The 25,489-nt window shown below is 38.5% G+C and overlaps 1 protein-coding gene across 2 annotated transcripts in view; it reads right to left on the bottom strand.

The window, feature by feature from the left end:
- The window catches only part of otofa (otoferlin a), a 118,844-nt gene that overhangs the window by 14,130 nt on the left and 79,225 nt on the right, over positions 1–25,489 (bottom strand). For both annotated transcript variants that reach the window (XM_034699475.1, XM_034699474.1), the window contains 25 exons: positions 23,572–23,634; positions 23,328–23,412; positions 23,081–23,240; positions 22,535–22,721; positions 20,630–20,816; positions 18,848–19,071; positions 16,460–16,568; positions 16,159–16,342; positions 15,437–15,557; positions 14,911–15,011; positions 14,467–14,557; positions 12,549–12,665; positions 12,250–12,402; positions 11,633–11,825; positions 9,656–9,780; positions 9,419–9,553; positions 8,537–8,698; positions 7,988–8,059; positions 7,595–7,714; positions 4,494–4,655; positions 4,196–4,358; positions 2,771–2,937; positions 2,555–2,584; positions 2,301–2,438; positions 2,110–2,185 (listed from right to left, as the gene is read on the bottom strand). In XM_034699475.1, coding sequence (XP_034555366.1) covers positions 2,110–2,185; positions 2,301–2,438; positions 2,555–2,584; positions 2,771–2,937; positions 4,196–4,358; positions 4,494–4,655; positions 7,595–7,714; positions 7,988–8,059; positions 8,537–8,698; positions 9,419–9,553; positions 9,656–9,780; positions 11,633–11,825; positions 12,250–12,402; positions 12,549–12,665; positions 14,467–14,557; positions 14,911–15,011; positions 15,437–15,557; positions 16,159–16,342; positions 16,460–16,568; positions 18,848–19,071; positions 20,630–20,816; positions 22,535–22,721; positions 23,081–23,240; positions 23,328–23,412; positions 23,572–23,634 — 3,325 coding nt within the window. The remainder of the gene's footprint in view (positions 1–2,109; positions 2,186–2,300; positions 2,439–2,554; positions 2,585–2,770; positions 2,938–4,195; positions 4,359–4,493; positions 4,656–7,594; positions 7,715–7,987; positions 8,060–8,536; positions 8,699–9,418; positions 9,554–9,655; positions 9,781–11,632; positions 11,826–12,249; positions 12,403–12,548; positions 12,666–14,466; positions 14,558–14,910; positions 15,012–15,436; positions 15,558–16,158; positions 16,343–16,459; positions 16,569–18,847; positions 19,072–20,629; positions 20,817–22,534; positions 22,722–23,080; positions 23,241–23,327; positions 23,413–23,571; positions 23,635–25,489) is intronic.

The raw sequence follows: 25,489 nt of genomic DNA, 5'->3' as shown, positions 1-25,489 counted from the left end.
CCACTTAAGGGCCGTCATTCTTTGCGATATGTTGGAAGAGTCTAAGTGTATTGTGGGCCAGAACCGGGCCAGACCAATTTTTCTATGTGGGACACAGCAGCACTGCACGTGTCATTTAGCATCAAAGCTGTCAGGGGGTTGTTGGGGGAGAACGTTTCCCAGAAATCTTGTTTGAAATGTAGTTTAACGATCTTGATTACAACAAAGAAACTACAAAAACGTTAAAGTCACCAAGAAGTGTTTTAAGAGAAGCCACCTTAAAATCTTGAAATAAGCAGCTAAATATACTACCGTGTTGAGTTACCTTCCTCAGGCAGGAAAATGAAAGTGTTGCCAAGTATTAAAGAAGTTTTCCTGACTTAAAAAAATAACCTCAGTGAGAGACTGAGGGGCGAATCATCAAAAGTGTTGCTTCTGTGATTGCTAATCCTGTGCAAACAAAAATCATCAACAGAAAAAAAGGTTCACTTTCATTCTATGATTATAGCTTTCTTTAGCATCTGTCTGTTCCGTTAAGATCTGTGTGCATTGGAATCAGAGATAATGCAAACATCAGTAGCAAAACCTTTTCTACTTATAAGTGCCTTATTGCAAAATGTATGTAGCCATTCACTCACAAACGGAAGCACTGATAGTAATGTGAATATAATGTGAAATCATTAGCAAACCAGATAGCTCGGGGGCAGAATTGATGAAGTGATGTCACGCTCAGAGTCTACGGTAAGAACAACCTGCTCTTGTGGGTGGAAGCTGCCTCACAGAGAGTGAAAGTCTAAAAGTCGAGTCTGGGTTTTTGAATAAACTGTAAAAAAGCCGCCCCCTCCTCTCCCCTCTCTGCTCTCTGTCTATATGTGGATGGAATTAAACTCAGTCAGCATGATGGTGCGGCATTGCAGCAGAGAGGGAAGGCGCCGACAGCTTGTCTCTAATGTTGAATGCAAAAAGAGCGAGTGATGAGCGAGTCACCATGCTACCAGAAGTGTCACATATTCTGTTTCATCACTGGAAGTGTCTTCCTGATTGTTGACTTAGTTGTTAGTGCAGACGGTAGTTAGTTCAGTCAGTATTGGCCAACTTTCATGCGCAGTGCAGAGCTGGGAGGTCATGGTGATGCAGGGGATTGATGGCATGAATATGATGATAGTCAAAGCTGGAGGGATGAATCAATGGGAGGAAGGTGACAGACCACAGGATGCACATACAATGCTTCTGCAAGCATTATGCTACAGTTCACATCTTAGATAAGAATCAATGAGTTAAAGTCTTAAAATCCCCCTCTCACGTTTTTTTCCTGTCATGTTCAACTGTTAACAGTTTACTCTTTTTAGTATTCATTCCTGGCTACTGTGTTTTAAATATATATATATATATATATATATATATATATATATATATATATATATATATATATATATATATATATATATATATATATTAGTCTTTTTTAACATTCTTTTAGTCTTTATGACAGGTCCCATCTTGCACTGATGTTGTCACTGACATGTTGACTGTTGAGTGTTGTTTGTCTGTTTGTTAGTGTTTGTGTTGTTTATCGACAAGCTGTTACACTGCAAACCAAATTGCACTCTGGTATTAATAAAGTTCTCTGAATCTGAATCTAAATCTGAATCTCTACAGTGAACAGAAAATTGTGATTTGGAACTTTTTTATATCCTGATCATTTTGAATCATCTTCAAACTCTGCGACAAAGACTGTTAACAAGAAAGCAGTGACAACTAAACCTAATAGAGATTCTTAGCTAGTTGTAAATAAGTATGTGTTGATGCTACATGAGTAACAAAAGAAAGTGTACTCAAAGCAGGCAGCATTCTAATTAAATTGCTAAAAAATGATCAACAACTTAAAGAAACAATTAATGCCAGAACAGCACATCCCTTTGTTCCTGTGAGGATGAAATAACAGAACTTTTCTACATCCTCTAAATACATAAACACAAGCAACTGCCCGTTTTTCCTTCTCTAAAAACTAAGGGGAGCAGAGAAGGATTTGGAAACTCTTGCAGAATATAATTTAAAATCCAGTGTTTGTATGTATCCCTAGAGAAGCAGACATTTGGGCTGGCCAGCTTATCTGGTGCAGTTCAATACCTGCTGCCTCTGCAGCTATCTCTAGGTCCTCTCTCTCCTCCGCCTCAGCCTGAGCCGCCTCCTGTGCCCGGAGTGTCTTCAAAACAAAAGGAGACAATGGTGTCAATGGTAAAAGAGTCTTTAAATGAAGGCCACCTCATGAGGCCGGCAAACACATGCAGACTGAAATGTAACCACACAAACAAACAAACCTCCTTTAGTGTCTCTATTGATGCAAAATATTTGGACCACCAGTCCAACATTCTCTCATCCGTCTCCTCCTCTTCTTCTGCACCTCCCTTCTTTTTCTTCTTCTTCTTCTTCTTGTCCTTGTCACTGTCCTCCTCAGTCTGTCAAACAGTTCAGACACTTTAAGATTCTCATTGGCTTGATATCTATTACTAACAAGGCATCCGACATAAGCACACACTTTCATAGTCAAGTGTCTAAAACAAGCATCACTTACCATGTCAACTTTTACAACAGCGTCAGATGTCTATGATAGGGGGCGCCACATAAAACAACACAAGGATTAATACACACAACGGATGATGCAGGTAAGAGAGACACATGTACAGAGGCAGGTAAAAAGGACCGGACATAAAGCAGTACTACTGTTTACTACATATTTAAGCACACAAATGATACAACAGAACAGTGTAGAGCTCTGAGGAAAGCTTACGGCGTCCAACTTGACAACTGTGTCCATCTTTCGGATCGAGGGATCAGAGCCCATGTTGACGATGAGGTCACCTGCGGGGCGAGAGAAGGTGCGGGAGGAAAGGCTGGGTGAGGAGCGAGGCTGGGAGCCGCCATTTGTGAGGACCATGTAGCCATTCATTAGCTTAGCTGGAGCGAGGCCGAGAGATAAAGACAGCGGGTGGCAGGAGAGGATGGAACAGGACGGCCGAGGGTGAGCAAGGGAGGAAAAAGAAAAGAGAGGTAGAGAAGAAACAGGCAGCAAAAAAGTGGTCAGAGCAGAGAGCAAGCAGGCAGAGAAATTAGCGCAGTTAAACAAGAAAGTAAACAACAGAGAGGCCAGATCAGAAGTGATTTAATGTATTTGTTTAAGTTTGTTTTAACTTTCTTTGAGGTACAGTTTCATGTTGCTGTCTAAATCTCTCAGGAGTCTCTCCTAGCTGGCATTTGGAAAAGGTTAAAACAAAGTCTAAGAATGTTTTGTTCAGTACGGAACTAAAGGTCTCCACAAACTGACTTGGTATTAAATAAAGGAAAATCTACATGTTTAAAAAGATAAAGCTGAAAATTTCAATACTGTCCAAGCATAAATGATCATTAAACTATAAGGTTTTCTTGCTTGAAGGATATTCATTTCAAACTAGTGCTATAATTAAAAAATTAAATATTTAACAACATTCTGAAATAGATGAGTACCAAAACCATCAGGGAAAAGAAAGTACTCCAGAGGTGAAAGAAAAAAGAAGAGTCTCTTCAACATGTTCCTTTTTGCTGATGTGTTTAAGCTCAGAGTCTCCAAAGAGCAAACTGCATTTCTTTATTTAAAGGACTGATTGCTACGGAAGAGGATTAAGGCCACTGGAAAAAAAAAAAAATTATAATTAAGGTCAATTTAAAAAATATATATTATTATTCTGAGAAAAAAGTCAGAATTCTGAGATTATTAATTAATTAATCTCAGAATTCTGACTTTTTTCTCATAATAATAATAATGATAAAAAAATGTGACCATAATTTTTTTTCTGAGAAAAAAGTCTGAATTCTGAGAATATTAATGAATTAATGAATTAATCTCAGAATTCTGACTTTAATCTCAGAATTCAGATTTTTTTCTCAGAATAATAATAAAAAAATATTTGAGCTTAATTCTTTTTTTTCTGAGAAAAAATCTGAATTCTGAGATTAATTAATCTCAGAATTCATCCTTTTTTTTCCCATAATAATAATAATAATACAAAAATGTGACCTTCATTTTTTTTTTTTTTTTCTGGTGGCCCTAATCCTCTTCCATAGATTACACAACTAATCATTGGACTTATTTGCACCAGTAACTCAGTCATTCCAAACACACAAGCAGAACCACAGATAATAGGCATACTGTCACAATAGTATAAATGTAATCCTGCACCTGCAGTGGCCCAGTTGTTGGAGGTCTTGTCCGGGGTGCTGTAGATGAAGCGTCTCAGGCTGCTGACAGCATGAGACCCCACCAAGATGTAACGGCCGAATGCCCTGCAGTCCACCACCCGGATGTTGAGAGGAGGGTGGAGCAGCTCATTCTCTGGAAGGTCCTGAGGACAAAGTTAAGACATGGAGTCAGAGAAGTGAGGAAACAGGTGGCTTACTTTGTGTCTACATGTTACTCTTGTAATATCTGAGATCAAACTATGTTAAGATTTAAGTATTGATTAAACGGCTGCACTCACCACCTCGAACCATTTCACCAGGGTGCTGAAGTTTGGGTTTTTCTTGTAGTTCTGGATGAGAGCAGACTGCACACCTTTTCCCGCACACTCTATGTCCACACGCGGCCGATCTACCTGAGCCAGGTTGATCCTCTTCAGGTCTCGTAGGCCCCAGAACAAAACCTGAAGCAGAAGATAAACAGCGTGAGGGGGAGGGAAGTCAAGAGCAACTCAAGCGCTTTCAAACTAGTTTCATACACCTATTCCAAAAAATGTCAAGACTTCAAGCCTTTATCATCGCATCAGAGAAGTTACTACAACAGCAATGTGAATATAAAGTTTAAAAAACGTCTTCATACCCTGAGCAATAACTACACTATTTCATTTAGGAGCTGTTCAACTTTGATCTGTGGCTCCTCTCCAACTCCACTGGCACCAGAATAGATAGATAGATAGATAGATAGATAGATAGATAGATAGATAGATAGATAGATAGATAGATAGATAGATAGATAGATAGATAGATAGATAGATAGATAGATACTTTATTGGTCCCCCATTTGGGGAAATTCTTTTGTTACAGCAGCTTACAACACAGGACAGGGGATAAAACGATGTACTAACATAGTTAAAAAATATAATAACAATAATAATAATAATGATAAAATAGAAAAGAATACAATAAAATAAAATAGAATAGAATATGGCAACTATTACAGATGTATACACACTATGTACACTTCTATCTGATAAATAGATAGTAAGGTAAGTGATTGCACGGATAAAATTGCACCAGGTTATTTAAAAAATTTTTTAATAAATAATAAGAAAAATCTTAAAAAAAGAGGAGACACAGAGACTTTTTGTCCCCTAACTTTTAGTCAAGATATTCTTTAACTTGGCTAATGCTTAAAAAACAGATGAATTAATGAATTTTGTTGAATGAACATGTTCAGATTTTTTTTTTTTATATTACTGCACATTGTTCGAGTCTGTTTTGAAACAAAACTGATGAGAGAGTGGATTAAGTTTGTTGATTTCATAAGAAACAAAGGGTGGAAGATTAAAATTTTCAAAGTTGCCTGAGCCTCCAAATGATTTACTTAATGAAAAAAAACAAAACTGTAATCTAAGCTGAGATAGAAAAGGAATTAAGTTGCTCCATATCAAACCAGGGTGGTAGATGTGCACCGGAGCCCTGCCTACATGCGATGCACATTATAACCAGTTGGGCTGTGCAGACAGAGCACAGTGATCATCATTGTATTTTACATTTTCTCTATCTGCCACGAGCAATTCAAGCAATAAAACCCACTGTCACTGTGTCACTGCTGTGTACCCCCATCCCTAATTAACTACATTACCTACAGCAATCTCACAGCAACAGAAATCAGTGTGAGTCTCACTTTGTGCAATTACGCATGAAGCACATATTGTAGTCATCTTCCTGATTAATCTGGAGCTTCATTAGTCTAAAAATATGTATTCAAGAAGCTAAAAGTTAAACTGTGTGTCCTCTGGAGAGTTTCCCTCTGTGCTGTGAAGTGTATATCTACAGTTTAGTTTTGCTGCTGCTAAACTGTGTCATGATATCTGCTGCTGTGGCACTACTGTGTGCATGGCAACATTTAAAGAAGCAAAAATATGATTGCTTTTGCATCTGAGATCATAAAAGTACATCTTTGAAGAAAAACATCATATACAGGGGCTTAAGTTGAACCTGATTGTTTCATGCTGTTGAAGTCCGACTTCTTTAAAATGCTTATTTGGATGAATGATTTTAGTATGAGGGAATACAAGAAGGATGTTGAAAATTAGATTATTGATATTTTATTACATTATACTTCATTTCTAAGTGACTGCTGCATCATCATGTATTAGAAATAGGGATGCAACGATTAAATATTTTGGTGGTACGATTATTTTGAGAGAAATAATCACGGTTTCACAATTATCCCGATTTTTATACGTTTCATTTATCAACAGGTTTTGAGGGTCCTTCCTCAGAGCATTTAGAGAAACAAACACGTTATTTGTGTTCTGGAGTATTCTTATGTACCAGTTTGTCATAAAACTTTCTAAAGTGGGAATTATTTATTTTAAAAGGATAAATGTCTGCTACTTCCTTAATGAATGTAAAATTTCATATTCTAGAAGATCTAAAGTGTCATCATTCACATGTTAGTCTGATGCTCATAAAGACAAAGGGAATTTTGAAGTTCAGCTAAAACCTCACATGCACTACAAAATTTTTCATCGGCCATTGGCTGGTGTGTGTTTTTGTTTTGCACGCCAAACTAATTTTTCACCCACCATTGGCGCTTGGTGGGTGTTCATTTCACGCCCTGTGTTGACCTCTGACGCTGTGAGTTTTGACTTTACATGAGCTATGCTAGCACGAGGATTAATACTCTCTGTAATCTTAATTGATATGCATTAATTAAATGTGTTGCAAGCCGTACATGGCTGTTACTGCAGGCCTCCATTGTTGATTTTGAGTGGTTACTGTGAATGCTCTGGTTCATAAAAGTACATCAATATCAATGTTTGTGGTGACAGGTTAGTTATGAACATAATGGAGGCACAGAAGAAGTCGTAGAAGAAGGAGAGGAGGATGTGAGCAGGAAAGAGTTAGATTAGATCTCAATCTGATCTCAATGTGGACCCTGGAAATGCATATTAACACCAGGTGTAAATGTACATGGTGAAGCTCTCTCTGATCACAATCCTATCACAGAAAACACATTTCAATATCAGGTATAAAGGGGGTCAGCTGGACGTCCCCACACTCGTTCTAGCACCATTGCTTCTCTCTAAAGCTTTTTAGTACCCATTCATGAGATAGTGAGCCAATTGTCGTTTAAATAAAAGCCTGGCATGTTGTTAAAGTAATACCATAATCCACCTGTTCTCCAGTCACCATCTGTCTGTGATGTGAGATGCCAGGAAACAATCGTAGAACACATAAAATGACAGAAACATTACATTTCAGGTGCTCAAAAGATTTGGTAAACACGAGTCATTGTGGAGATGTGACAGCAGATTACGTTGAAACTATAAAAATGTAAAGAAGACGTCTCATATTTAAGCATGCTCTAAACTTTGAGAAGAACAAAATTCACCTCTATGCGGTAGCGACTCAGAACAGGCCGGATTCCCAACGGCACGGGCAGGATGGGTCCATGCTCCGAGTCCGTCGGCCCTTCAAGGGGAGGAAGATCGGCCTTTCCTCCTTGACCAATCTTGATACGCAGGAGAGAGGTAACATGTTTAACAATTCTTGGATTTGTGTATGACTCTGAACACTGTACCAAACGTCTTTTAAAAGCCCTGACATTTGCACCAAGTCGTTCTTTGTTTACTGTGACAACGTTGAAAGAGTGCAAAGAAAGTACAGATAGATGTTATGTTGGTATACACAGATAAAAAAAAGTAATTGCAACATTGAAAGACTACAACAGACTAACAGAGGAGAAGGACAAAGGGATGTGAAGCGAGAGAAAAGGAAAGAGCACCTTTATTTGAGGCACAGCAAAGTTATGGACGGCGATCAGAGCTCGCCTAATCGATTCTTCATCAAAAGGTATCTGAAGGCCACGAGAGGAGGAAAGAGGAGGAAAGAGAATGGATATTTCAGAAGAGAAAAGAAGAACAATGAATATGTTTTGCAGATGAAAGAGGAGGTTTGTGAAATGGCAGGAATTCAAAGAAGGCAGCAAACACAGATACAGATATTACATTGAAGAAAGAGTGAAAATAAATGTACAGTGATAAGGGCAGGAGAACAGAGTGTGTGATAAAGCAGGTTGGACAATAAAAAACAGGGAGACTGGAAAATAAAAAGAGATGCATTTTAAATGGATGTGCACACAGGAAAAGAAAAACCCTGACTTTTGCATGACCTTTCGTGCAGGTTTTTGTCATTCCTCTTGTTTCCTTTACTATAAAAACCTTAAACTTTCAGCAGGGACATGCAGTCTCCAGACGAGTCCCTATGCAGTTGCATGACTGTGCCCATGCATATTCATTCCCTTTGTGTGTTAAATATGTGTGTCATCTGTTACCTGCAGCAGCTCGAACGCTGCCAGCAGCTCCCCGGCAGTGCAGTTTCCTCGGTACACCTGGTAGTACTCCAGCTGTGGAGGGAACCTCGGGGGGCCGTAGTACTCCTCGCACATCTTGATGGTGGGCTTTGCAAACGTCCGACCTATGAACTCTGCCTTGCCCTGAACACAACATTGTCACAGCGGGCAGTGGAGACAGTCAGGGGGGAACAAGGGAAGGGAGTTAGGTTTGGGTGTGGGAAGTGCAGTTTCAACGGCAGCCACTTGGTGTCAGTGGTGGTAGAAGTGGTTAAAAGTGATAAGTGGATGAAGTTGAAGAAGAAAGGCCCCTTAATCTTGCCTCTTGCCTGTAAAACAAACAACCAGACTAAAAATGTCACCCCTCCCAAAAAAAAAACATTACAGAAATTAATCAATTATTCTACTTCTACTTCTACTTTGTTACTTGTCTGAATATTGAAGACACACCATTCATACATCTTTAATCATTACTGCTCCTTTAATTCAAGAGAAAGGAGGAGAATGGAGGTGATGCATGCAAATATTTGCAAAACTTTTCCAGAGCTCAACAGCAGCTCAATTGACCAAATAATCCATGCTCTATCAGCTTCAAGCAATTTGTAGCTATCAAAACTTGCAGCTCAACCCAGTGCAGCACTAATAATCTCACACTCTATTTAGCAGACGCAGCATGAGCAGGTCAGAGAGATGTGAAGGAAAGGTTGGAGTGAAACAGGAGTGGAAAGAGAGACAGACATAAAGGAAGGAGAAGCAAAGCACTTTTATTAGTGCAGACTTAATCCTGTTCAACAAGCGTTGATGATTTGTGAATCAGTCCCTCTGTGTTGAATCCATTCATTCACACAGAGGCAGAAATCATACCACAGTGTCCTGGTCATAGATTTCCACTACGATGATCGGTGGGTCGTCTCTCAGCTCACTGGCCTCCCCGAAAAGCTCCACGTCGTCGAACACCAGCAGCTGATCCCATGTTGGACAAAGTGTCTCGCTTAGGACCTGCAGCACACACACACAAACACAAACACACAGTCTCAGTGAACACATAATCGGTGCATACGCACACCACTTAAAGAGATACACTATGATTTATGGTCCTACCTCAGTGACCTGACTGTGTGTGGAGAAGAAGACCCGAGCGAAGGGATCTGAAAGGCCACTGCTGTCAGCTGCAAACAGACTGCGGGCCTGGTACATGTGCGCTCGCAGCTGGAACACCTGCTTGGCTGTTGAGGTGCAAACACGTTACACAAATCTCATTAACTCACAATCAATAGTCCTGGTTGGAAAACTCATATTGAAGTTAGAAAAGTGAACCAAGAGTGAAAGCAATCAATAGAAGTCAAACGCCTGATTCTGAGTGAATCTGTCTTTGTTTAGCCTCTGATGGATTTAAGAGTTTGAACATTAAGAGAAGACCTAATGGTGGATAGAGGGTAAAAGGATAAAAACACTGAAGCTGATAAAAAGTTAACAAACTTTAAATGAGTAATTAATGTTGACTCCAACATTCAGGCACCGTCAGTGGTGATCTGTATACGAGCTCAGGGACCTTGAATAATTCCTCCTCTGTACAGTAACCTTTCTAAATGTTAATGTTTCAGTCACAGTTACTTGGAGTGAGCACTGGCATATTGTTCAGCCCCTCACACACACTCAGGCTGAACTATATTATAAAAAAAAACTTGGTGCAATATTTTTCCTTTCTGCAACATATTGTGATGTGAAAATACGAACATCAATATGAACATCGATATAAAAATGTAATCATGCTTTTCATTATTTGGGTCTTAAACTCTATTTCTCTCTGAGTCCAGTCCTCAGCTTTGACAGCCCTTCCCTCTACATCCCAACACTTCTCTAGGTGCACCCAGGTCGTTATTGCAAATGAGAATTGGTTCTCAATTAACTCACCTCGTTAAATAAAGGTTAAATAAGGTGTGGACCCTAAAACTAGACATCCATGGCTGTGGCTTCAGTTCTAAACAGCTCTGTGGTGCTGTTGATAGTTGGGAATACATTCACTTTAAATCTGGCTTTTGTAATGAAGCATCTGCCTCAAGCTTCATGTCGGTGTTTCTTAAAACAACACTGTGGCATGCATGTTAACATTTTACAGTCATGTAGACTCTACAGGCACAGCCTCTGCATTTTCCCTGAGTTATGAATCTTATTGGGCTACACTTGTATCAACTGTTGTTAATGCTTTCTTCTTCTTCCTTCATTTAATGTGTTAGTTTTTATACTTTCATTATTTAATGCTGCTGTCTTCCTCTTTCATTTTAACCCTTAAAGGCTACTTGTTCTCACATGTTTGATAACTTTTGAACCGCTAATCCTATCAACAAGCTTTAAAAACTCAGTTACAGCGGACATTCTCAGCTTTCCATTGATACCACATTTGTCTCATTCAGTATATTCAAAATAAATTCAAGAGAGTCTAGCGCACCCAAAAATGGCCTAGGTCTTTAAGGGTTAAAGGTACAGTGTGCAGTATTTAGCAGAACAGACCTAGAACCATTAATATACATGATTTTCTATTGAGTGAATGGCTGCTTAAAATGCACCGGTAAGAAGAATAAGAAAAGAAGAATAGAGTGGTTGTTGTGCGATGATCATACTTCTAATGCATCACAAGAACTACTTGTCCATGGCGCCTCACCGGTGGGAGGGGTGAGCAAGAAAGTGTTTCAGTAAAGAATCTGACTTCTAGATGCTGCACACTGTACCTTTGATAAGAGTAGCAAACAGCGCTACAGTCATCGACTAGCAGCAGTGCCTCATTACAGACAGGCAGCAGTAAAAGAAGAAGAAGAAGAAGAAGAAGAAGAAGAAGAAGAAGAAGAAGAAGAAGAAGAAGAAGAAGAAGAAGAAGAAGAAGAAGAAGAAGAAGAAGAAGAAGAAGAAGAAGAAGAAGAAGAAGAAGAAGAAGAAGAAGAAGAAGAAGAAGAAGAAGAAGAAGAAGAAGAAGATACACATCATTTCTATTTCTGTTAAAAACTAAACATCAAGAGCAGCAGGGTGCTGATTAAATGATAGTAAAATTAAGTTGAAGTGTAAAGTTGAGTGTTAACGTACTGCCGTAGATGAGGCAAACAGGAGGGACAGCTTGAAGACAAGGGCCGGTTTTAACAGCTTTGACCTCTTCGAAACCATTGGGCAGACCGTTGAGGAAGTCTTTCCTCTGCTTGTTGAGGCCGAGCCACAGATACAACTCCAGCTTAGCCTGAACCGTCCAGCCAGCAGGACCAAATCCCTTCTTACCCGGCAGCTGTGGAAAATAATAATGAAAAGTTCTACTTCAAAATTAAATGTGCTGTTGAAATTAAAAAGAGGGTTGTGTTTGTGTGAGATTCCTTCTTTGGTGTTCTTCATCCAGAAAATCAATCATTGAACATTATGCAGACAATGCTGCGACATGGCCCAGTCCATAAATATTAAGAGGCTGGCTCATTGATTCTCCTCTCGAGGCAGCTTTTATAGCTCTGAAAGCCTATTCACCGTAATACTTGTCAATACTGTATCTTCTCTATTCACTCCTGCAGATCACCTATCAGTGCAGGCAGCAGGTAAATATAACTTTATTTCACATGCTTTAAAAGATGGAGAATAATGAGATGTCTTTGTGTTAAGGAAAATCGCTGCAGGGTGTTTTAATGTGAAATGTGGTCAACTAAATAGGAGAGGTTTCCCACCTTGAGGAAGACAGCTTTGACTTTGCAGCAGTCTTTTCCCGTCTCCTCGTCCACTATGGAGTACAGAATGTCTTTGGAGGGAATCCGGGCGTAGGCGATGCGCTTGTTGTTGGTCATCATCCAGACGAAGACATCTGGGATGCTGTGCTGAGGCTGGACAATATGAGTAGAAATGATCAACACTCCTTTTTCCAGCTTGTTCCCCTTTTACACTTGATGTACTTTAACACACTGAGATACATCAATATATAAATTCTGCACTAAAAGCTCTTTGCACTGTGTCAAAGTTAAACATTTACCTCGTCGGCCAGGAATCGGAGCCTCTGCAGGAAGTTTTGCACCAGCTTGAGTTTGTCTTTGACTGTGTTTTTCTTCACCTGAGTCCGGATCTGCTTGGTCTGCTGGGCCATGCTGTCCTGCAGGACGGAAGATAGTGAGAGATGGAGAAACGTGATGACATGAGAGGGGGAAACCACACATTTTCTGGAAAGACATACAAACACTGGAAAAAATGCCCCTCCAAAAACAAGATTTCTTAAAATAAGATGTAATATTTAAAAACTGTGATTTTAAAATTAGCAGGATATAACTTATTTTAAGCAATATTTTACCAATATTTGAAAGCTTAGTATCTCAGTATAAGCCAGGAATGCTAACAATTAGTATTTTTTTCACTCAAAAAAAGAACTTTTGCACTGATAAATTTCATGTCAACTTCTTCATTTGAGATATATTCACCTTAATTTGAGTTGTATTATAGCGGCACTTCTCTATGTTTAAGACCATCTTGTACTTGATATAAGATTACAAAGTTTAATTTGAGCATTTTGAGATATAATGTCTTCTCATAGTTAGCTGGATATACTAATATTCAGTCATGTTTTTTAGGATAAGCCAGCTATGCTCTAAAGTAGGAGTTTCATTGTGTGCATGTAGTTTGAGGATGCATATTTTTATCTGATTTAGAAGAAAAAGTGACTGAAAACTGTAACCCACCCTTAAAAAACAACCTTTCTTTCTTTCTTTCTTTCTTTCTTTCTTTCTTTCTTTCTTTCTTTCTTTCTTTCTTTTATCAATGGAGCTGTTTTTTGATAGATTCTCCAATAAAATGCATTTACTTAAATCAAGTAAAGTGTTCGTCTTAAATCAAGATTATCCGTCTTCTACAAATAAGATCTCAGCTTGAATAATGTATGAAATGTAAAATAAACCTTGTTTCTTCTAAATTACAACTCAAAACAAGATCATTTCAAGATTGTTTGACTTAAAATATTTAAGATACATTGTCTTAAAACAAGTCCCTCTATCTTCCTCAATTGTTACTTGTTAAGTAAATTTATCTTAAATTAAGTGGGATAAGGCATTCTGACTAGAAATGAAACAATTTCACTTCACTGCAGTGCATCCTAGTTTGGGGTAGGGATCATGTCAAACCAACCTTAGTGACACTTTCATATGTTTCTAGATCTAGATTGCTTTATAATGACATCTCTATACATCTACTTATCACAACAGTTATTTGATACAGTTATTACGTTTTTTAGATCGCTTTTTTAAACAAGTTTCTGTTCTTTGCAGTTATTTTACCTTAACTTGCTGCACACACATTCTTGCACAAATCATGTGTATTAAGTATGCTATGCATGCATCATGTAGAAATACTTCTTTAGCAACAATCATTAAGGATTCACAGTTCTGCACAATGACGTAAACGTGTAGCCCCTTCATTATATTAAAAGAAACATACATACAAGATTTAAGAAAAGAAACAACAAGAAAATGATACTTTTTGCATTCTTGTGAGAAAGTAACCAAAGCAAAAAGTATTGTTCATCATGTATGTACCTGTTCAAACACTGAATCTTATTCATCTCATGAGTATCTCTTTGTCACACCCTGCAGCAAACATGCCGACATTGTTTTTGCTCCTCTGCAAAGCACTTTGCACACAAACATGAATCAGAACACGGTGCAGAGAACGAGACAGAGCTACAAATGCACGCTATTGTTTTGCAAGTTAATTATTCAAGGGAGCGAAGGGTTTGAAAAATTAATTTTCCTCATGTAATCTTTACAAGGACTCTTCTATCAGCTCAGTGAGGCACTTTGATTAGTGACTCAGCCACAGCACAATGATGCCGTTAATCATTCCATCATTGTCCCCACTGTCACTCATATCACTTCTCTACTTCTCTGTTTGAGAGTCCTCAATCATACCATCTCTCTCATGCAGGACTTGAGCCGCTCCCGATCCAGTTTGGTTCTTCCTGCCTGGTTGACATCTTTGTTAGCCAGAATCACAAAACGGCTGGAGACAACCAGAACAAAGAGGACAAACATGTCAGTGAGTTGATTATTTTATATGGCAACAGAATAAATTGCATTAAACTGTGTAAGAATGTAGTGAAAAAACAACAAAGACACTGGTTTCATTTTCTAACAACCGTAGGGCCCGTGTTTTAGAGACGGCTCAGTCTTCAGTAGGTTCTGGGGAGTTGATGCAGATGACAGCTATAAACTGTGGTACACTCACAACTCCTGCACCAGTTTCACAGTTTTTAGAGCATTTAGAGACACTGTTTGTGTCGTCACTGATCACTGTGTAAGAATTCCAGTTTTTATTGCAGGACCATGACAAATGAACACTATTTTGTAGCTTGCCTGCAGCCGACACTGAGCTCCTCCAGCACTCCCCTGAGTCTGCGCTCTGGAAAAGCCTTCTCTGTCTTAATGATCTCCTGAACATCATTCAAACCCTCCTCCTGTTGGGACAAAAATAAAACTGCAGCTCAGGACAAAAGTGGTTGTAAATACTCATATGTTTATGTCTACAACATACAGTTATTTACTATAATAGAATATTATCTACAGGCATATTTATAGAGACATGTATCTTCCTCAAAGAAATAGAAATGGGTCTCTGGCTTTTCCATTTAGCACCATCATCAGGTAAAATCATAATAGATATTGACACCACCCTCAGTGTTGTGTTGTGTTTACCTCCTATCAGCAAATATGAGCATGCAGACATTTGCATTTAGCTCAAGGCACTGCCTGAGTACAGCCCAAAAGAACTCCTGTAGACTCTTTAATATGATATATAGAAATTGTAGTAGAAAATGTGAGCTAAGAGGATCCAGTAACTAGGGCAGCACTTTGCACTTCAGCAAGAAATGTGTATACTGACCAGCTTATCAGCGATCTTGTCCATCATGTTTGAGTTGTAGAGTCGTCTTCTCTGGTCCTGCCACCAGCTCTTGATGTAGACACAGGGCTTCTTTTCAAAGTAAGGAAGATGGAAGTAATTCCTAGAATGAAACAAAAATCACCTCAAAAGGTTAGAACTCTACATTGAACTCAACACACATCAAACTTAAAGGGATATTTCAGTTTTTTTGAAGTGGGGATGTATGAGTAACATTATACTTGTGCCCCTGCTCATTTTTGCAGTTTGTAGTTTTTGATAGTAAAAGTGCAGGCAGATCCAAACAGCTGATCGGCGTGTATCCCTGCTCATGCAGCGGAAGAACACTGGTCTGCCAGGTGCGTCCGAAAATAGTGCCAAAACAAAGGGGGTTTCTGACGGCAAACTGAATAGCTCCAATTTGTTCTACTGGTGCATGCATTTGCACCGTGATGGGTGCCTGGACCATATTTTCTTAACTTTAGCAAAATTACACGAAATAGGCGGCCCCGTCCGCAGAGAAAATAGCCTAGCTTGCCTGCCGGTCCTCTGGGAATTTTCTCATTAAAGGGGAAGAGCTCACTTGCACTCATTGTGGCTAACAGGAGCACCAGTGTAATGTAACTCATACAACCCCACTTCTCCAACTACTATCTGACTTCTCCAACTACTATTTGACTTCCTCACAGTCCTTGGCCCCTGACCCTTGACCTCTGACCTCTGACCTGTCTGTGATGACGGGCCTCATAAGAGGCGTGGTGGAGACGGAGACCAGGTCCCCGTCCTCATCCGCCTCATCCTCACTGGAGTTCTGGATGAGCTCGTTCTCTTCTTCTTCATCTCCATCCTTCTTCTTCTTCTTCCCCGAAGAAGGCTTGCTTACACCATCTATCTGGTTGCCATAGTTACCTGTTAGCGGGCATAACAGAGCAGACCTGGTTGCAAGCAGCTATTGATTTGTGTTACATTTCTGAGTTATGTTGCAAATTTGTGAGAAAGCAGGTCAGTGAAGAAGTTTGTACTCACCAATTGTGATTTCAAAACTGATGGGCTTGTCACCGATCTTCCTGTCGACCATTGTGGCCTCCAGGAAGGAACCGAAGAGGAAGAACTCATCCATTTTACCAGTGGCGCTCTGATGTAGGGAGGAAGAGGGTAATAAAAAGAAAGAGGATGATCACTCTATTGGACAAAATAATGTTTATTTTATTGTTCTTTTTATCGCTCAGGTTGTGGAGGAACAACTGTGGGAGCCCCTTCTAAATATTTACTACACATAAAATCCACCTGCCTCCGCTCTGAACAACTGAGACACTTAGTACAGCCTCTCCCACATCACTCACGTACCTGCATTTCATTCAAGCAAGTGCTGTTTTCACTATATTTCCTGAGTTGTGATGCTGTTTACTCATTCATGTGGCTGTTATTGAAATATGAAATATTAATAGAATACACTGATCTTTAAAAAGTGGGTTATTTGCAGCAGTTCATGAAATCGCCTCCCAGGTGGGTGATAAAGCTCTTAGATTGTGGCACAAACACACACTTGGGTCAATAAACGGGCACAAAAGTGGCACAGATGCTTCATGAGTAGCATGAAAACAATGAAAAATTTAATTCAAATTAACAAAAACCCAAAACAGCAATTGCTACCAGAGTAGCAGGAAATCACTGAACACCGCCAAATATTCTGCAGCTCCAGCATTCATAGTTTCTGTGACGGAAACAACCACATGCGCTTGAACTGACTCAGTCTAGGGATGTGCAATGACTATGATTTACTATTTAATATAAAGAGTGCGCATTAAGCCGCATTTAAGAGCAGCCCATATGTTAACATTCACCACTAATGGGGGCAACAGATTTAGATTAATCTGACATCATCTCCTAAAGACAGCATATGTTTTCAGTCTATCCAAAGAAACATTAAAAACCATACAAACATATAAAACATAACAACAAAGACATGTTGGGTGTTCAGGTTTTCAAGAGCAGGTAATTAAAATCTCTCCATTATGTTTTTTTTTTCTTCCCTCGCAATCTGCTTGTGTTTAGCAGCTGCTTGAGTGGATAAGAGTGAATCACAGACAAAGGAGGTGAAAGGGATTTTAATATAATCCATAAAGGTCGCCTTTCAGTCTGAACACATTACATGATGAGTCAGAGTGGTAATTTTCTCAAGATACAAAACTGTGTGAGGAGGTAGAAACTCAGTCAATGGCTTTAGGCACGGCATAACACATTAGAATCCACTTGATCTTAGGAGATTAAGGGGGATTTCAACCCAAAACAAGAAGTACTCAGTCCAGCTTGATTTGTTAGACAACAATTATATCAGTTTACTGAAATCCAAAACTTTAGGGGAAGGAAAGATGGTACCTCATATCATTAAAATCAATAAGAGGATCACTTTTAGTCTAGTCTGAAGAGTGACAATGATGCTTGACCTCTAAATATTATTAACCATTATTATTTGAATCATTGCTTAAACGTATATTTATCTTATTTAATTCTTTATTTGTCTATTTATTTCTTGTATTCATCTGATCTTGTTAACGCTAACTTATTTTTAACTTTTCTTTCCACTATTACTTATTTTTATTAATTTTACTGCATTGATTTTATCTTATTTTTAAGTATTTTATCTATAATCATGCCTTTTATAATTTTTCCATTGCTGTTGTTTTCTGTCTCTCTGTTATTCTGTGAAGCACTTTGGGCTGCATGTTTTTATGTATGAAAGGTGCCATATAAATAAAGTTGAGTTGAGTTAAATATATATGCGTAAAAGTAGCATTGTCACTGTCAGTGCGTAAGTTAGTGATTCATAATCAGGATTAGTCATAACAAAATCTTCTTCCATCTTTTGTGGTTGTTGTAAAAATGAGCATATTTTACATTTTTTATGTTCAATAAAAGATGTGTAAAACCTGAAGTTCAACGCTCAAAGAGGAGATTTTATATCCTTTGTTTGATTGGTATTGATTGGTATTTTCCTCATGCATTCACAGACTCATGCTGGCAGAGATACTGAGGCTCCCAGGAGACACATTTCCATCTAAACAGCCAAGTGGCCCAACAGCTGCCAGCTCTGCCCTGAAGCAAAGCATCTGATGCTTCTGATTTCCCTGATGTGCAGTTTACTACATGTATGCCAATGCAGTGGTGGATATCAGCATTAAGCTGTTTGTTGTGGGGTCAGGAGGGGTCAAAGAGCAAGTTGTTTTAATGGATTACAGTTTAGGATTACAGCTTTTCTTTGACTGCTTTGTTAGATAATTTGGTGTTCAGTGATAAATGTGGATGGACACTATATGTGAAGGAATTTATGAGAAATGAGTGCAACCTTCACAAGATAATATCCTCAAGCAGATATGCATAAAACATAATACTTAGGTGTCTCTGTGGTCTCACCTCTGAGATGTTGGAGACTGTCTCCACCTGCACCTCAGTGGAGCTTATGATCTCAGGTGATGTTGTGTCTAGGATCTCTACAGCGATGGAAAGCAAAAGACGGGCTCTGAAGGACACACCTTCCCCGAGACCCTCGTTCAGGTCTTGGTGTTCATCCATCAGAGTGTACTGACGAGTGGAGCCGTACATGTTGGCCCAAGCTGGACCAAAAGTGGGCAGAAAACCTGCAAAAGGAAGATCAAGAAAAAAAGTAATTTCAATGTAAAATTTCTGATAATTGTTAGATTTTAAATACAATTTTTCTGAAATTTAGATTTTTCCTTATTTCAAAGAAAGATTGTGGAAACTGACAGATTTTTTTCTGTCATTTTTCAATGTGGATTTTTAAACATTTTGTAAACCTGATTTTGCAGGTGTACATCGTCCAATACATTCTGTCAGTGCAATTCATGCAGCCATGTCATTGTAATGATGACAATGCACAAGTGAACAAAATGACAATATAAGCCTACAAATGATCAGTTTTTATAATCCCCCCCACCTCCCACATGGGTCTTGGATCAGAAATATACCTGTAAAACAGATGTTTACAGTAAGTCAGGAAAATAATTAGGCAACTTAATAAATAAGTTGCCTATATATTTTCAGGAATTTTTTGTGAACTTTTTAGAATTTTTCCTTTTGAATTTTCAGGAACTTTTCAATGGAATATTTTTTAAATTTGAGGGCATTCTTTTGGAAATGTTGGGATTATTCAATGTAAATCATTTGAAAAAAATGTCAAGAATACAACATATTTTTTCTTCCAAATCTACATGGATCTATTGTTAACTTTATGGATTTTTTTGTAATAACATTAGTAGGAAATACCTTTTCTTTTTTTATATTTGACTGCTGTTCTCATTCTTGTGACAATTCTTTTTTGGCTCCTCTAGGTGCCTTCATCAAATGTATTCAACACGGCATCTGCCTATCCTTTATGTTTGTATATCTGCTTGTGGAAGGTTAAAAAACACATTCAAACAAAAGTCTGGCAAAGTTTACACGAAAAACACATTTATCCACTGCAATTATAATCTTTGCAGCTCGGTCCATATCCTTATCGAGACAAAGTGAAATGGAACCTGGTTATAATTAAAGTTTACAGCAGACCACTTTTATAAAAGAAAATCTTCTCAAAAAAGTGTGCTAAAGTAATTTTGTCCTGTCACTGTTTGAAATGTAATTCTTCACAATTAGACTTTATATGAAACATTACATCTTAATAATAACTATTTACAATGTCACAATTGTTTTGCTCTACTGCAGTTCATTTTAATGAACTGAAATGAAAAAATTCCTTGACTGAGTTTTCATTGTATCATTTAGTAGAGTTAATTATCTTCTAGTTTCTTAAAGTTCTTCTTATAAATGTTTAATTAGTCATGTTTGAAATGACTAGTTATGAAAACAAATATTCCCTGTACATAAAAGGTAGCTCCATAGACAGCCAGAAATGAAGCACTGTAGCTCTTGTGTTGTGAGATGATCATTCCATCTAACACTATAACTGTGGTTGATATCAAAGGATCTTTTCATTGAGTTTAATATATGCTAATACATGTATTGATTTAAAGTCAATTTGAACATCATCCATTCAAATTATACAGCCATTTACACAAGGTCAGGGGGTCATTTGCTAGCTAATTACAGCATACAGTTAAATATTAACTAGCTAAGATGGACTAATTAACTTACCTGACAGATAATCAATGCTAATCAGACTATGAATTTTTGTCCTACCTTTGTCACCATCGTTTGATATCTTGCGTAGGTCAACAAAGTGAGTCCCGATGGCAACGTCGTTGACCTTATCTGAGTCTCGTATCTGGACCTTCATGCGCTTGCATAGTGGAGGGAAGAGCTCCGTGAAGACGACCTGCTCGTTCCAGATAGGCTCATAACTGCTCTTCTGGACTGAAGTCTTACCCTGGAGGCACATAAGGAAGAAACTGAAGGTCAAGGTAGACAATACCGGGATATTTGCAGCGGGCAGTTTCGCTGCGCTAGTCATCACGCTATACTGCTGAAACTATTCTTTGAATTATATCATATTTTAGAAAGTTTACTCTAACCAGTCTAACCAGTGACAAACTGGAAAAACGTTTGGCTTGGAGTAAAGGTTATTAGCTCAAAGTTGAGTTGCACATGCTTTTAAGTCAGTTCCATATCAGTACCGACATGCCTGTAAAATGATTCTTGCTTAACCCTCCTGTTATGTTTGTTTCTCTGGAACAGCAATAATGTTCCTGGGTCAATTTGACCCGAGGCGTATTCAATTATCCAAAAGTGTCAGAACCCCAAAAAATCCCAATACACATTTTTTTAAATCTAATTTTTAACTCCATTACAAACCATTTAAATCAAGATTTGGTCCATCGGTGTTCTTTAATTCTCACAGATCATGGTTCAATGAGGATAACTCATTCGTTTTTTATTACAATTAATGTTATAACTTGTTTTAATTTACATTGGAAAGCCCTAAATATAAATACAATAGTTTTACATGACATAGACTTTTGTTTATTTTATTTTATATTTTGATTTTTTTTTTTTAATGAAGTGATTTTGTTAAATTAACATGACTCCTCTTCCGTCACATGCTGCCCAGATTTTTAAGCTGCATTTAGCTGGTTTGGAGGGCATATATTGTCTAAAATAGACTTTAAAAAAGGGTCAATTTGACCTGCAACATAACAGGAGGGTTAACACTTTCTTGTGCTTGTATTTGCTGCAAAGAGACATCTGCATGATTTAATTTTGTTTTGAAAGGGCAAACAAGGAGCAAACTCACACTAAAAAACTTGACTATAGATCTGGTAAAGAAGTCATTACACTAAATGTCCTTTCACAACTTTTAATCATGGCAAAGTAGCGTACAAACCTAGACAACAGTTGTGAAAGGACATGAATTCTAATGACTTCATATAATTTCAATGTTGTTTTAAGCCTACCACATGTTACTGTGATGTGACAGCTGTCTGTCTTTAAGAAACAAAGTGGATGACCCTCTTCATTCTTCCTCTCTGCCTTTTGTTGTCATTGCAGGGATTTAAAGCTGGAGGTTTAAATTGGAATCACATCGGAACGGTCTCTTTATGGTCATTTGGGCGGGAGGAGCAGCAATCTTTCAGTGTCTTTCTGACCCTATCCTTTAAGATGCAGGCGGTATTTTTAAAACCTCCCTAAATTTATGTGGCACAGTTATTGATCCCTAAGAAAGAAATCCCAGGGTGCCCAGAGGTCTTAAGGATCACAGCTAACACAGGAAAGAGTTGTGGCGTTGTCTTCACTCTTTGGAGTCCTCTAATCAGAACGCTGAATTACGATCCTATAAAGCTTTCTGTGGGATGGAACGGCTGATCTTTGGCTTAAACACTTTAGTATCTTACTTGAGGCTAAACCTGAAAGTTTGATTAGATTCAGCTCTCACAGATTTGTGAAATCTTAACTGTTTTTAGTCAAATTTATGATGCATGCTACACCTGTATCAATGGTAGTAGTAACTATATACAGTTTAATGTTGAAAACCCACACTGCAAATATCTGCACCTGTACGCAGTATGACACTCACTCTGCACTCTAGGGGAACAACAGCAGCTATAAATTAGCAATGAGTAAGAAACTGCAGGAGTAGTAGAGAGTTACTTTTTGCCCAGCAAACTGCACTTGAACGTAAGGGTCCACCAGGTCTCGGTTCTCTCCTATGAAGGCCTTCTTCACATTAGCCATGATGCTGGTGTTCATTTTAGGAAGACCTTCTGCGCGGTAAATCTTAACATAAAATCTTGCCCACTGCCTCTCTGCTGGGATGCCCTCAGGTAGAAGTAGGTTTCTGAGGACAAAGAGCAGCACAGAAAGTCATTCAGAGGTTGGATTGTGGAGGATTAGCTGCATATGAAACAGTAATGCCTGTGAGATAAAATGTCTAATGACACCATATTGGAATATGAGCATTTACGAGCATTGTTTGAGAATGCTGTATCAAAAAAGCCATCAAATAGCTCAGTACTCTTGAACTAAGAATTTTGAAAACACTACAATAGATAGAATAAAAAGAACACATTAAAAAGGCAGGACATAATGCAGAAAATAATATTTAAAAGTAGACTTTGTTGAGCACTAGGGATGTAACGGTATTGTAAAATCACGGCTTCTCGGTTTAAAAATTCTCAAAATCTATCAGCTAGTTACCCCTCTATGTCGTCTTCATCCGTCTCATTGGCCTTGTGCGGGGTCTTAATGTTGTCACCTTTGCTCACCACAGCGATGTCACACTTTACATATCCTTTACACCCCGCTGTTATGTCATCAGGATCAGACATGATGGCCCACTTGTGGTAAAACTGATGTTCTTGGGGGGTAAAAAGTCAATGGATTAGTCTTTTCACTTCACAACAAGCACGAGATACAAGAAAGGAAAAGACGATCTGTAGTCTACCGGGCTGAGAGTAAACAGTCCCAACGTCCATCTTGAAGGTTCCAACCAAGGTCCCGCTCCGAAGAAGATTTTTAGAGTGAATGACCTACACAGGGAACAACCATAACTCCTAATTTCATTGTATGCAAGTCACGCAATGACAATAAAGGCATTCTAGTCATCCATTTACAACCCATGTATTAAATAATGACAAAATGTCAGTGATGGTGCTGCAGTGTGCATGTTTTAACGTCATGTGACTTACTGATAGCTTGATAATCTTGTCAAACATGACATGAGGTGGGACGTGGAAGTCAAAGACGAAATACTGTAAAGAACAGAGAAAAAGTTAGCCCATTAAAATTCATTCACTCTCTCCACTGGATCACACATTCTTCTCTCAGATTTGCTCTGGGAGTAAAAAAAAGTGCTGCAGCAATTGTTACCAGATAACTTTGAAGTTCACCAGAAATCAATTCATGCTCACAGGATTTCAGATGATACCGTGGTCACATCGCAACTCTGATCCCTCAGGCCTAAAGCTCTTCAGGGGCAGAGAAGTGTGGCTTGAGAAGAAATAGCTGATTTATAGCACTGCCTCAAAGTTATACAGTGGCATATGAGCAAGTCCACTAATTGCAAGGGCCATGCAGTGTTCAAAGACCTAACAGAGTCCTCTGATTTGTCACAGGGGATTGCTTTGTGCTTCTTTCTGTCCTTTTTTATTGTACGGTTAGTGTAAACAACACTTGCTCTACAACAGCTAGGAGAAGACTTACAAACTGAAGACCAATGACTTCTCTGCAGGAACAAACTGGTAAAGGCCATGGAATAAACTCTCTAATGCAGCAGGGTATCTGTGTTAATTTTGGCAGCTATTTTAGATTTAGTCTTATTCTTAGTCTTTAGACAAAAATGCCTGTCAGTTTTAGTCACATTTTAGTCTTCTCAGCCCTTTTTAGTCTTAGTCTAGTTTTAGTCGACGAAAACTCAAAACATTTTAGTCTTTGATTTTTGCCGAAACATTTTCACTCTTTAAATAATTAATGTAGTCGATCAGATATTGGTAACAGGGTTATACCAAGTGTTAAAATCGTCAACACTCCTTTAACACCTTTGCTTGTGTAATATCTTAAGTTAAATAATTCAGCCTGTCCCTGCTAAAATGTCAAAACAAAACATTCTTGATGTGACCACTGTGACTGTATTTTGATTCTCTTGACTCACAGAAAAATGCCATGAAAGGGCTGTATTGCACATTTACGACGGTCCTTGAATGTACCTGCAGTAACAGGCGCACTGGACAGATGCATCTGCATCTTTCAACTAGGAGTTGATCCAAACTTACTAAATGTGTCTGATGTATCGCCAAACTGGATTAAATCAAGCTCCAGACGCAGAGCTTTTTACGGTTATAGCTGCAAAAACGGCATCAAATAGTAAACACACGTCCCCTGGTTGTGTCTTTGTCACCAACACGCACCAGGGGTAAAAATCCTCAATGAAGATGAGACAGATGCATGGAGCTGGTTCATAAAGCACACCTGCTGCAGGTAGAGACCAAGCTAACACTGAGCCCCTCAGATAATAACTCAGCCTGTCACAGGAAGGCATCACTTTTATTTCTAAAGATTAGACGCACAGCGGGGAAACATGGATTTTGAATGTCCGACGGTCCGCCAGTAATGTTTTCGTCTCGTCATCGTCTCATTAACAAAATCAAGACATATGTTCGTCAGAGTTTTTATTATCAGTGATGCACTTTAGCTCATCATAGTTTCGTTTTCGTCATGAAAAAATTAGTTGTTGACGAACATTTATCGTCATAATTTCGTTAACGAAATTAACACTGCAGGGTATCTCCATTCTTTTCGACCCTCAGTCTGAGCCGGATACGGTCGCTCTGAAACCTTTCAACTGTATGATCTCAACACAAAAGTATAACATAGTGTTTTATCTGTAGTATGACTGTGATAGAATATTTATACTTCATGAGAAAGCTAAAAGAGCTGAAAGGAGTAAAAGTGATCGAATGACGATGATTCATATGCAGTTTTCTTGACAATCAAACTTCAGAAAAGTACACCTCATTACCTTGATAATAGAGTTAAACAGGACACTATATTTTTCAGGATTACCACTGATCTCAAATAGTGGCCAATTTCACAAGATTATCCCAAAGA

This window comes from Notolabrus celidotus, chromosome 13, assembly GCF_009762535.1.
Source record: "Notolabrus celidotus isolate fNotCel1 chromosome 13, fNotCel1.pri, whole genome shotgun sequence".
Classification (NCBI taxonomy): Eukaryota; Metazoa; Chordata; class Actinopteri; order Labriformes; family Labridae; genus Notolabrus; species Notolabrus celidotus.
The sequence above is the reverse complement of the archived record's forward strand: the minus strand, read 5'-3'. Positions and strand labels throughout refer to the sequence as shown.